General features: G+C 33.3%; 1 protein-coding gene across 1 annotated transcript in view; it reads left to right on the forward strand.

Annotated features, from left to right (window-relative positions):
• The first annotated feature begins 234 nt into the window (after positions 1 to 234).
• LOC138309073 (MAM and LDL-receptor class A domain-containing protein 1-like) overlaps positions 235 to 14,722 on the forward strand; it is a 48,862-nt gene continuing 34,374 nt past the window's right edge. Inside the window, exons 1-10 of the mRNA XM_069250205.1 lie at positions 235 to 383; positions 7,027 to 7,124; positions 7,627 to 7,689; positions 8,105 to 8,179; positions 8,525 to 8,638; positions 10,398 to 10,485; positions 11,545 to 11,680; positions 12,401 to 12,476; positions 13,523 to 13,717; positions 14,120 to 14,246. Of these exons, the coding sequence (XP_069106306.1) occupies positions 296 to 383; positions 7,027 to 7,124; positions 7,627 to 7,689; positions 8,105 to 8,179; positions 8,525 to 8,638; positions 10,398 to 10,485; positions 11,545 to 11,680; positions 12,401 to 12,476; positions 13,523 to 13,717; positions 14,120 to 14,246 (1,060 nt within the window). The 5' untranslated portion in view covers positions 235 to 295. The remainder of the gene's footprint in view (positions 384 to 7,026; positions 7,125 to 7,626; positions 7,690 to 8,104; positions 8,180 to 8,524; positions 8,639 to 10,397; positions 10,486 to 11,544; positions 11,681 to 12,400; positions 12,477 to 13,522; positions 13,718 to 14,119; positions 14,247 to 14,722) is intronic.

Genomic DNA, 14,722 nt, shown 5'->3' on the forward strand with positions numbered 1-14,722 from the left:
CCTGCGTCACGTTGTAGACAGACCCAACCGTCCCTATGTTTATATTTCTGCTCTCTGACGTACGGGTAGACAAAGTTATTTATTTATCTCACGATTTCACACTGACCAATCAACCAAAATTTTTAGCTCCGGGTAAAATAAAAGATGAATGATAACTTATTTTGAACAGTTTACTGACGTCCTGCCGCAGGCTTGTTTGATTTATTATAAAGAATTCAACTACTATGAGGAGATTGGTCAGTGCGGGCGCTGTACACCAAGGAAACACTGTTAATAAGCAGGCAACAGAAACAAAATGAAAGCAGCAATAGTTGTGATAGTTGTATGTTTGATACATACGGTTATCACACAATATGGATTTAAGAAGTCACGCGCAGTTAAAGGTAAGAAATACTTAATTTTGTCTGTTTAATACATAAAAAATTGTCGTATAAAATATTTGTGCATTTTTTCAGCCATACAAAAACTAGATATAAAGATATTCCTTTTTGATTTTCTACTTTCCTTCCTTTACTTGATAAAAATTACCATAACCAATCCCTGATACTTTTTATTCGCTGTGTGAGGAGGAAAAAAATAACCAATCCGGTCACATTATACTGATAATGAGCAAACCAGTTGTCCTACTTCGGTTATTCTGTACACTAAGCTGTAGCAGGAACAATCTGATTAAAATACAGATCCTTTTTATCACTACGTTGGATAAGAGGATCTGAGAACATCCCATAAGGGGTCACGTCAAGATGACCTTTTGAAATGGCCTATAAAATTTGCACTGCCAGAATCTTTACTGGGGACGAAATAGTTTGAGAAATCTGTCCAAATTCTTTTCGTGTATGTAGTCATCTCGCCCGAAGTGCACAACAAAGCTAAATGTATATGTATACTTGGGCGAAACGACGTTTTCAATTGATGTTGTAAGGTGTAGAAACCGCGTTTGCTCTGAAGTACACGTGGTATAAAGGTCATCTGACGTGACCCCTTATGGGATATTGTCAGATCCTCTATTGAACGGAGTGGTTATAAGGATCTGTGTTTTAATCAGATTGTAGCAGGAACTACCACTTTTATTGACTATGGTGTGTTTCGGCAAGGAGACATAACTCACAGCATGCGTCTTAACTCGGTAATGTTTGGACATTCGATGTGTGCATGTGTTAATATTTTTGAATATTTCTGCAACTGTCCGCAAATGGGAAAAACAAGTGTTTTATGCTACATCTAATAGTCCATATTTCATCAAGTATAGCTAAAACCAGTTACAGACATGGAAAACCAAATGATATTTCAATGGGTACAAACCTTTATCAAAGATAGTGCTAGATTTTAGGTCAAGTCTGTAACAACAAACTCATTTTGATTTTTTTTTCTATTTCTTCTTCAATATTTTCTGTATATATACATAATTATATGATTGTATGCTGTCAAAGTATTGTTATATATGTATTATGGAGAAGGCATTATTAAGTTGTGATAACTTGTGCCTAATCCATTATTGTATTTTTGACAATAAAAAATATGTTTAAATCAAATGAATCAACCAGTTACAGTATTATTAAAAGTGCCTACTTGATAAATGTGGAAAATGGGCCATTGCATTAAAATTCTGGCAAGGAATGCAGAAGAGACAAAATATTAAGATCTCCAGAAATATAACCACACTTCACATAATAGTTCATCCTCTGATGATTTTACAGTCAATTATACGACTAATACTAGGATGCCAATTTCTTCCACGCGCGATTTACTGTCGAGAGAGTTTATCTGAGCGAATCCGTGAAAATGAGTGACCGCGAAAGAAAGTTTGTTTACAATGTTATTACATATTGTGCCATGGATTTTTTTTCGGGACGCAATTAATTATTTTTAATATTTTTATCTTGAAATAAAATAAGAAGCACGAACCTTTCAGTGATGGTAATGATATAAAGTAAGTAACTTTTGTAACTGCTCCTGTTTTTTATTAAGGAAAAAAAACATCCGTCGGCAGTGGTGCATCTTTATCAATGTCATTGGAGTGATGTACATTGTAAGATTACTTATTTCGGCGCGTCCAAAGTTGAATATATTAGCATATATGATGAATTTGTGCAAACACATGAACTGTTATATTAGGATATACAGAGACGGCAACTAGCAAAATAATATTTTACCGCAAAACTTCTAGCGCGAAACGCGCAAAAATTAAAAAAACTAAAATATATAGAATGTATTGTATATAGTTATCATAAAGTTTTGTTACATTTTAGTGGACAACAACATCTAAAATTTCTGTAGAAACAGCAACCAAATCAAAACTACCACAACCCTATTTATATTATATATAGAGAAAACATCCGTTGATCTGGAAATGGAAAAGCCTTAAAAATAATAAGTTACTTAGCAAAATGTTTCACGGTTGCTTAATGCAATAAGCAAACAAATAAAAGTTTGAATATTGCTTAATGCTATTATCAATTACTGAAACAATCCGTATTGTTTATAAATCTACTTCTTAAATGTTATAAGCAATACAAATAGAAAAGAGAATTTACGAAATAGATATAGCTGCAATAATTTTAACCGATCTTTTCAAAGAGCACAAGAAAAATAATCGCGATGATAATTAATGTATATAGAAAAAGAAATTAAGACAACACTCATAAATTTACAGTATACTGAATACGTTTGCGGAGTCAATATTTCGCGGGTTCCAACATGATAAATATTTGGGGGTGTTACAATTCGAGGGCTATTTGTTCCTATCATTCTAGACGCTGCTGAAGTTCTGGGGTAAATCAACGACTTCAACATATTGTGCTCTTGTTTAGAATTCGCAGATTACAATGCAAACACAAATATAACGAAAAATTAGCCACCTCCAGAATTTAACCGATATAAAGGATTAGTTGTAAATTGAATCAACAATTGAATATTTCAACATTTCGTGCTTCATGCAAGGCTTGATATTTTGAAATTGATATTTCGGTGTTTATATTCAACAGGGTTTTGTTAATAAGGCCAAAAAATATATATGTCTGTTTAGGGTGACCCGACCAATCAAATTGTTTACCCCGACCCTTTTTGTTTCCACTTTTCTACAAAAAAATATTTAAAGTCGAGATTTCGATCCCAGACTCCGGTCCCGGTCACTATTTTAGAGTGAAAGACACTAAAAAAAATATGCCGACCTGCTGACTGTGGTTTTATTTTGCCTATGTAACACTAAGAGACGTATATTTTTTTGGCCTCACAATAAAAATGACGTTGCGTTATCATAGGTAATAAAACGAAAATTAATACAATAAATTCGCTATCGCGGAAATAGTAAGTAGTTGATTTAGTTTTCATTATTTTCGTTTACGGCCTTATATACTGTAAACTTATTTATTTTGGCACACATTTTAGTACACTCTTGATTCTTGACAGGTTAGCACAGTGATTAATCCGCGCATTTGTTATAATAATTACACTTACGTTATGTAGAAAATGCGGTAAGATAAGCACATTCATATTTTAACACAACTCTAGTGCGAGCAATGCTGAGTAATTTTATCGCTGAAATATTTAAGATTACAATAACTATAAGACGCTAGTTAGAGTAAAAACGCGAGAAGTGGAATGTCACCAGTCGATCAGAAAGCTAACCCCATACACATGGTTATCAAATCCCATGGTCACAAAATATGAAATCAAATTTGCTGGTAACTTTGGCCTTACAAATTATTTTATCACCTCAGAACGTAAAATTAACGTCTCCGATTTTAACGCCGTATCTGATTGGCTTAGAAAACGGCGCAATAATTTCAAAGAAAAAATAGTCCTTCAAGAAATTTGGAATTCCGTGGGTTTAGACCGAATAATAAGTGAACGTATGTTATAAGTTATGGAGCTACAACAAAGATCCGAGTGTGCTCTCATCCAATCTGATTAAAATACTGACCCTTATAACCACTCCGTTCAATAGAGGATCTGAGAACATCCCATTTGGGGTCATGTTCGAATGCACTTTATACCACGTGTACTTCAAATCAAATGCATTTTCTGCACGTTGTTTCATCAATCAACAACGCCATTGCGCCCTAACATACATATACAATTAGTTTTGTTGTGCTCTTTGGGCGAGATGACTACGCACATGAAAATAATTTTGAAAGTGATTTTGAAGAATTTCGTCTCCTGAAATTCACCTTCAAAATGTGTAGGCAGCAATTTGATTAGCCTTAAAGGTAACTAGACATTACCCCGAATGGGATGCTGTCAGATCATCTTATCCAACGTAGTGATAAGGCAAAAAATATGCCTGTTTAGAGTTACCCGACCGACCCTAGTTTTTTACTCTGACTCTATTTTTGTTCCACTTTTCTACGAAAAAAAATAAAAGTCGGGATTTCGATGTCAGACTCCGGTTCCGGCCATTACTTTAGAGTGAAAGACAAAAAAAAATATCCCGACCTACCGACCCTATTTTTTGTCAATGTAACCTTGAACAGACATATTTTTCGCCTAATAAGGATATGTATTTTATTCAGATTTGCTCTCATCATACATTGTATTTTATCCAGAATACACTCTGATCTCAGTGTTATATATATATCTCCATTGCATAAACTATCTATTCATTTTATTCCAGAATTACGTAGGTTTATATTGAGTTTTATGGTCATGTAAGGATGTGCTAGGTTTGTTGGTGGAGGAAAGTCGGAGTACACGGAGAGAAACCACCGATAGCGTACCTGCATGGCAACTCTCCCACCTGGGATTCGAACTCGCGACCAAAAGGTAGCGGGCTTGTGACAATATGTCGAGACATTACCGCGGCCCCTCCTTATTACGTATAAATATTACAACTTACATAACCTAATAACGTATAACTTATGTAAGTTGCAATAATTTATGGATGTTCCTGTTTCGTTACTGGCGCGTGAATGTCATCTGAGTTCATTGAAACGTTATGAAAACAACACTAAAAATTTACAAACAACAAGAAAACATTTATCAACGATAATATACACTCAAGCCATTTCCCTTGGGGTTGATTAAACATCACGTACGCACGTACTAGAGAACCTTCAAAAGAGAAAAGTTAAAATACTAGGTACACCAAAACATGTTGACCAATAGACAGTAACCCTAAGGGCCATCCGTGACGAGATAGGAAGGCAATTGTTCCTCTCCATTGGCTCATCGTCACGATTCAATTAGCATTTTTGAAATATCATGCCTGATCTAGCGGGGATGGTCAGTCGTGATGTCCGTGGAGGTCATCTGATATAGCAGATAGAGGTTACGGGTTCCGGTTGACAGCGGTGGTCAAAAACTGTGGTCATTCATCTTGGGAAGACTTCGTTATTACGCTTCAGTATCATCAAATTTCGTAATGAAGAAAAATATCCGATTGCTTGTCACACCATACAACATTTTGCGCTAGTTTAATATTATTTTCATTTGCAAAGATGCCTGTCTACTACCGCTTACAAAAAATGAAAACCTTTAACTTGAACGGTTTTACATTGTAAATTTGTGAAGCAAGACAGCGAATAAATTTCTAAATCAAATGAAAACAATAAATAGTTTTTCAGCAAGTAAATTTCGTCTAAATCGAATTAAAAAGACTGCAAATATTTGAATCTTCAAGCATGTAAATTTCGACTAAATCAAATGAAAACAAACACAATTAAATTGTAATTTCATATAGCGAAAACGATGATATATCTGTGAGGTTAATTGCGATTTAAAATTCAACACTCTACAACATATTTTAACGATATTGAAAAATGGTGATTTTGGACGGAAAATGATTCAAAAGCCACATTCACAAAGCTGTATCCGCGACATTTTGTATGATATGACCTTGATAGGCATAGCTTTTGTGTTCCAAACTATATCCGTGCAAACACAAATCAACACTATAATGATATGATTATATCAAATGCTATTAAAACCTAGGACAGCCTTCAAATGAGACAATTTACAGTATGGTACTAGTATTCGGATTTTTTTTTTCTTTAAACAGATATTATAGTAAAAAGCACAAAAGAGTAAGATATTTTAACTTAAAAAGCAACCCCCTTTCATTATAATGCAGTAAAGATAGCAGTGATGACTTAAATATCAAACAGAAATCAAATAACTCGAAGAGTTTTACTTTAGATTAAATATCCTAACAAACTTATAGATAAAGGCGTTTGTGTTTATAACATATATATGTGTGTGTGTGTGCTCCGAATCTTCCGCTAGAAATAGAGATGCTACCCTACTGACGAACGGTAGTTTTTTTCTATAAAAAAAGAAAGACGACTTTATATTTTTTATTCAGTTACAAAATTTTGTTACTTTACACCATTACCACCATTGAAAAGTTTGAGCTTCTAATTTTAAGAAACAACAACACGGCACTATGCCCTATATGGAATAGGAAGTATTGATTGCACAAGCATCAAAAGAAACATAAATTATTTTATACCATTTTTGTGTTAATCAAGCATATCCATACACACGAATAAACACAAATTATTGTCCAAATGAGGAGTATCGTTTATGCTATGTCGACTGTGGAACATCTTTAATATAAAACTGTACATGTTCAAAATTCTACAATGAAACAATGTCTAGCTTTACAGCACAAACATTCCAACTTCATCTAAACAGAGCGGCCCCGAGGCAGATGATGGTATCTCCGCTATAATTAGTGTCTGTGTGAACAGCAAACACCAGTCCACTGAGAACAGTTGGTCGATTGATGTGTTAATTTTGTTATGTCCTTTATCGAAACGCTCTAGTGAACACAAAATTGTCTGCCCTGTGGTCAGTTCAATCTCGACATGGTCCAGAAATCCTCAGATACTCCGGTTGTTTTTCATAGATGTTGTAGAGGAAAATCACTTTAAGTTTCTCAAATAATGCCTAATTTATTGTACATACGTGCAGAAGATTACATTATGAAAATAAACGTAAATGCAATAAAAATCATTTCTTCAATTCGAATACAATGTTAAAATTGATTAAAAATTGAACATTTCTTAATATTTCTGTTATTGATTTCAGATCTCGAAAATAAAATGAAGATTGAAGAAATGCTCAGAATTGTGAAGACACGATCAGCTGAGCGAAGGAAACGGATAGCATCAAACAGTACTAGCTATGTAAATATATTACCTAACAATCCACATACCACTACACAAATTTGGTATTTATAATTTTAATAATATGATCTTTATCAACGATTTTGATAAATTTAACATTAATATTCAATTCCATTTGCATCAAGATACATATATGAGAATATATCACCGTCTGACGTTTGTATAACTAAATCGTTAAGATTATTTTATAGTTAGATCAGTATTAATTTATTATTCCACACTTTGATCCGTATACAATTATTACTGCACAGTTTTATACATATATGTGTATAATTGATCCACATTTTATTCCATATACATTTATTATTTTATCAATACATATTCGTTATTTCAACATAATAGTACCATGGTTCGTCATTTTATTATTTCATAAAACCGTATTTGGTATTTGACAATTTTTTCCTATATATGCAGGATTGTTCGTCGTTTGATTTATTAAGTTGGCTCATTATTGAATTCATTTTATGTATGATTTATCAATGGCATTGTTTTATCTCCACAGGATCGAGTTGCACGATCGGCTGAAGACGAAAAAGACTTGAGCTCCCCAAACTTTGATGCAACGGTACAACATGTTGATTAACTGTCCGAATACGATTATTCATTTAAGCATTGACGTCACTATTTTTTAATTTCATCGGGGTATGAAAGAAATTTTGTTTGCAAACTGTGTGAATCCGCGTTGCGGATTCTCACAAAAGTTTGCAAACTAAATTAATTTCATAACCCGATGAAATTTAAAAAAAGTGACTTCAATGCTTATAATTAATTTTCCAGGCTACTTTATAAAATGAAATACATTTATACGTACGCATCTCGGATGAGACGTTTTTTGTCAACTATGCGATAAAAGCTATTCCTAGGCGTAACAACAAAATTTTCTTCTTACATTTCTGAAAAGTCAAAGTAAGGTAAGTTTCAACGAAACTATCTTCTTACGTTTCTGTGAAGTGAGAATAAAATAAATCCTTCCGTTACAGAAAGTCGACGCCGATTCGAACCTCGCCCTAGTACTAGAGAGTATGCTGATTAATTACGATGGCAAGTTTCACAGGGTAAGTAACTTCATTACCACCATTGAAAAGTTTGAGCTTTTTGATTTTACTTAAAGTTAAAAAAAAATGAAAAATAATTAATTGCATCCCGAAAAAATTCCGTGGCACAATATCCTATATGGAATGAAGTAATGATTGCGCATGCACCAAAGGCGAAATAAATAATTTTATGTTATTTTTTGTGCTGATGTGAGTCCAGATTGTTATTCCTGGGTCACAAGACCAAAATAAATGATATATGTATCCTTATGGTATCCCGAACAACTATAAGTAAGGGAATGTAAATACATGTTTCGGTAATCCTTGTAACAACAAATGTAAAATCTGTTGACATTCCTGATATAGGCCAAAGGCGCTGAATATCTGGAGCGACACAGAGAGAGCATCTGGGGACAAAACAAGGACTCGCACAAACTTACACACCAACAGAAAGTGATGATGGGACTCGAATCAGAAAGGGTAAGTAATATATAACACTTAAATCGGGTAAGTAACATATAGCGTTCTGAACGGGTCAGTAACATATAGCGTTCTGAACGGGTCAGTAACATACAGCGTTCTGAACGTATCAGTAACATATAGCGTTCTGAACGGGTCAGTAACATATAGCGTTCTGAACGGGTAAGTAACATATAAAACTGAAAACGGGTAAGTTACATATAACACTCAGAACGGGTAAGTTACATATAGCATTCTGAACGGGTCAGTAACATATAGCGTTCTGAACGGGTAAGTATCATATGGAACTTAAAACGGGTAAGTTACATATAGCACTCAGAACGAGTAAGTTATATATAGCGTTCTGAACAGGTAAAGGCCAGTTTACACGGTGGGTTTTTCCACGTGTGTTTTTTTTTGACCACACGTGGTGTCTGCAGGCAGATATGCAAAGCAGACCAAATAGAACATGTTCTATTCCGTATGGAAAAGCAGACGGAACTGACCAATCAGAAGATAGATTGTAGAGGTGTATACCCTACGAATATGAATAGTGTACATTACCTTGTTGTTTAACTATTTACATCATAATGATTTTTTCAGTATACATGCATATGTATATTTCCTTTCTTGTACCAATTTATTGTATTTTATTTTAAAAATTCAAATTAAATAGGTCGAAACTTTCATCTTAATACATTATTATTCCAGAAATAGGGCCAAATTGATTTTTTTTTAAAAATCGAGAAATACTTCATGAGATTTTTTTTCGCATGTCTATAGATAATTCTAAGCTTTTAATAAACCTTGTAAGAAAGAATGTAAAATGTCGATATTAAATTTAAGATATTTCACCATACTATTTTCAAGCCTATATTAAGATTTGATAATAAAAAATTATCATGATCATTTCCTTTCGTCAAGTAACAAATGGATTTACCTTCCTTGTTGTCTCTTTTATTCTACTTATTAGTAAACCCTCAGAAATGAACATATTATGATAATGCATATTGCATACCATGTAAACATTCTTGCCACATTTGGTCAGTGCAGGTTTGTTTTGACAACATGTGGAAAAACACACCGTGTAAATGAGCCTTTACGTGATATATAGCGTTCTGAACGGGTCAGTCACGTAGTGTTCCGAACTGGTAAGTAGCATACAACGTTCATAACGGGTAAGTAACATATAGCACTCAGAACGGGTAAGTTACATAAAACACTCAGAGCGGGTAAGTTACATATAACACTCAGAGCGGGTAAGTTACATAATGTATTCGTTTATAATTATTGTTATATTTACGACGAGTATGGAATGTGCTTTGACCAATTTAGTTTTAGCGCAATGTTTTACACAAAAGCGTTAAATAGAGTCCTCTTGAAATGTGTAAATTACAGTAAGTTGTACAACGGAAGTTTTTTTAATGATGCTGGTAGGTAGATTTATTTTACTGTTTTTAACGTTATATAAGTTTCATATGTGTATGTTCTCAATTAGTTTTTTTGCATATGATTTGTTATGAAACATGCTTTTAAATGTTTTCCTTTTCCGCAATCATTAGTAATAAACCATTTTGAAGATAATCTTTGTTGAATTTTAATTTGAAATGAATACATTATTGAAAAATCTATGTCGAACAAAATTAAAATAAAGAAGACTGTCCTCGATGAACATTAGTCTCCATATAAATACCGTTATCTCAAATACGATGTATTTTTCCATGAAAAACAACTTGTTAGGTCTCTTTTAATAGAAATATTTCTATTCTTTCAAATCTAGCAAGATTCAGACGGCCGAATGGACAATTTCATCTTCAGTCCTCTGTGGGAGCAGGCTATCATACCTTACGAAATAGATCCTTCATTCAGTAAGTGATATTAGAAAACAATCTGATTAACATACTCAATATTATTCCCTTACCGTTTCGAAGAGGACGTAACAATATCACATTAACTAGGAGATCAAATCGGGTGGTCGGGTGGTGTAGTGGTTAAGCCGCTCGCCTTTCACCTAGCCGGCCGGGATTCGATCCCCTGCACGGACATGAAAAGGTTAGGGGTCACCTGCCCGATCACATGGGTTTTCTCCGGGCACTCCGGTGTCCTCCCACACTAAGACCCCTCGCGCGCTTACATCCGGGCCATCGAGAGTGATTTATATAAGTTATATAAATAAAGTTTATATAGATCAAATAGCAGTTGAAATATCAAAAAGGCACAGCTGGGAAGCTCATCTGTGATCATGATGTATTCGCGGCTATAGTTATATGTGCCGTAATTTTCATACTCATGAATCAAGACGCTTTTATTATTTTATTAAAAATCAAACATTACCAACGTTTTCGAGCGAATTTCAATACTTAGTAATAATACGTTGTTAGTACAAATAAGAGCTGAAACTGATTTTTGGTAGTACAGCCAAAATCATTACATTTATATCTTCAATGCAGTGAAATTAATTCATACGGTCGGTCAGATCATGAATCCATGTTATTGTCTACAATTTCATTTAACATTTTTACAGTGTTATGAGTAATTTTAAGGTTACTTCCGTTTGTATGGTTCAATCTTAACATGCATATAATGTTAAATTAAGAATTTTACAGATCATAAGTTCTGTGTTGTACATTTCATGAGGCATCATGTATGTTAGTCTGTCCATTCGAATGATTTTCACAGCTTAATTCATTATACCCGATAGTTTCTATAGATTACTGAGGAAATCAAGGAAAAAACCGCGTCCAATAGATACAAAAACGTATTTATATATACATTTGTCATGCGTTTTATTGTTTTCTAATTTAATCACAAACATTTTGGCCGCAATAAAACATATCATTTATTCATAACAGATTATTGTCTTAGAATTGAAATAATGTATTTTTCTGACATGGAATTCAGCATTCTTAACTTTTTAATTTTGAAAGGCGCTTCGCAACGGAACATTATCACTGGGGCATTTCAAGAAATGGCAACTAAAACATGTGTGCGATGGTTGCAGCAATCGTCTGCACTGTCAACACAACTCGGACATCAATCTTATGTTTACATCTTCAGTGACAGGTAAAGTGAATTATGTTTACATGGATATACACTTTGCTTAATCACATCTTTCGTGATTATTATCAAGGTAAAATTAGATATTGTTAATAACTTTTTTTATAAAATACTACAAGTTGCCAAACTGTTTCATATGGAACATGGTGTTTGTGGATATGACTAATCCATCCTTTGGTACCTGACTATTCATAATGTGTAGGCCTATTGTCAATAAAATATGTTGAAATGAAATAACCTTCAAAACATTTATACAAGATATATAAGCTTAAGGCTACAAGACATATTTTATTTAGAACTTGGAAAGGTTAACTGCGTTGTATATCTATTAAGTCTCTGATGACTTGTCGTCAATGACAACACGATCAGCAGAAAAATTATAACGAGGTCATCATCCAGATATTCATTAATGTATGTAATAAGTAAACTAGTTGATGCAGGCAAGGATAATCCTTTATATTATCTACATTTCTATAACTGAACTTGATTTTAATTAATTTTAGAAGTGTTTTTTAATTATCCTAATTTGAAGTTGTGTCCGAAAACAACATACGAAAGTTTTTTTTTCTAAAATGAATTACCATTCAAAGACAGCGTGCCATTTTTCTATTCCAATATTGATGGTACTGTAGCAACCAAGTGTTTTAATTTCTCATTTGAGACATTAGAATTCGGCGCGTATTATGGAGGGGACTCATATATTATGTTCATTTTTTTTTGTTGCAGCGGCTGTTATTCGTATGTAGGCAGAGTATTTTCAGGCAGACAAAACCTAAGTTTACAAACTCCCGGATGTGTGACGGTAAGCGAACACTTTCTATTTCTAAATTTGAATCCAGAATCATGAGACAATCTTAGACTTAAACTTAGACTTACCCAATCAGATATGACGTAACATTTTGTAACGTCAATTTTGAATTCTAAAGGTAAGACTGTTTTAGACTTAAGACGTTTTCGTAACCATGGAATATGCAGAATTTAACCTATAGATAACCAGACAAAATGGGTTCATTTGAATTAGAACCGACATTGTTTAGCTTAACTATTACCGGTTTTAACAGTATAAATTTATAAATACCGTATCTAACAGTTTTACTTAACACCATGAGATACAACTATTTTCTTTATTAGAACAGAATGTCTTTACACGAGATGTCGCCATTTTCTTTATAGGAAAGTAATAATTTACACGAGATGTACCATTTTCATTAACAGAACAGTAGTGCTTTACACGAGATGTCATCATTTTTATTAACAGAACAGTATCAATTTACACGTGATGTTACCATTTTCTTTATTAGAACAGTATTTGTTTACACGAGATGTCGACAAGAAAAGTATTATTTTACACGAGATGTCACCATTTTCATTAACTGAACAGTGTTAATTTACACGAGATGTCATCATTTTATTAATAGAATAGTATTACTTTACACGAGATGTCACCATTTTCTTTAACAGAACAGTATTACTTTACACGATATATCACCATTTTCTTTAACAGAACAGTATTACTTTACACTAGATGTCACAATTTCCTTTAACAGAACAGTATTAGTTTACTTGAGATATTACCATTTTCTTTGACAGAACGGTATTAATTTACACTAGATATCATCATTTTCTTTAACAGAACCGTATTACTGTACTTGAGATGTTACCATTTTCTTCAACAGAACAGTATTACTTTACACGAGATGTCACTATTTTCTTTAACAGAATAATATTACGTTACACGAGATGTCGCCATTTTCTTTAACAGAATAGTATTACTTTACACGAGATGTCGCCATTTTCTTTAACAGAATAGTATTACATTACACGAGATGTCACAATCTTCTTTAACAGAACAGTATTACTTTACACGAGATGTTACATGCTATGGGTGGACACCACGAGCAGAGTAGAACAGATCGAGACAATTATGTTGAGATTCTGTGGGCGAACGTAAACGGGGGAACGACCAATTATAATATGAGGAAACTAACTACGGATGATGTAAACCCGTATGACGTGGCATCCGTCATGCAGTATTCTCTATGGGTAAGTTTTGATGAAATGACGTCATCCACGACTAATTAAAGGTCAGTGTCAGAATTTTGATGTTCGGAAATAAACGCGATTTTATAGATTGTGTTGAATAGCCATACATAGATAAATAGTAAATGGATATATTTCCAATACTACTATATATGACAATTATTTTCTCATATATGTAAGCAAATGATGTTTTCTATTTCATGAATCTTTTCATAACTCAATGAAAAAGTCGGCTGTTGTCTTGCTTGACCATATCATGGCGTGACAATAGATATATTGAAGTGCGCAAAGTAAAATTCTAGTAATGAAACTTCATTTTTTACCTCCAGTTGATTGGATTTTTAAACGGAATTTAAATGATCTAAGATAAGGAACTTAATTGTTGTTATTTCACCCCCTTTTCAGGCGTTTACAATAAACGGAAGTCCGACGATACGTTTATTCGACACACGATTAAACTTCCTGGCTAACTCAGCCAACGAACTCAGTTTTTATGACACACAGGACGTCATAGACTCCTATAGCTGTACATGTATGTAGCAAATTATTTAATTTTGTTAGAAAGGAGCATTTCCATTGGCTTAAAAATTTGCTTAATCAGCCAATAAAGGAAAAATGGACAAAAAATGAAAGTGAAAATGAAAACAAATGAAAAAAAACATTTAAAGAATAATTCAACACACTTTTGACTTTACAACAGTACCAAACATATTTTACTTTTACAGGTCGTTTAAATATATAACTTTAAAGTTTCAATTTTAATTGCTTCCCAAATAGTGTAAATTTTCTTACAATATGTATTTAAGCGATGTCATATTTTAGTATAAATACGAAAAATGGAAAATTTGTTTTATCAGCGCAGATGTAACTTGTTGCAATTCGGTAGTTCCATGCAGGAAATCCCCTTTTACAAAATTTAGCGCTGTAAATGAATTAGCGCTTCAAAGACAGTGCGAAAAGCGCTAAAATAAAACTACCACTAAATATGTATGTTTACAGTAAGTTGAT

This window comes from Argopecten irradians, chromosome 15 (genome assembly GCF_041381155.1).
Source record: "Argopecten irradians isolate NY chromosome 15, Ai_NY, whole genome shotgun sequence".
NCBI classification, from domain to species: Eukaryota; Metazoa; Mollusca; class Bivalvia; order Pectinida; family Pectinidae; genus Argopecten; species Argopecten irradians.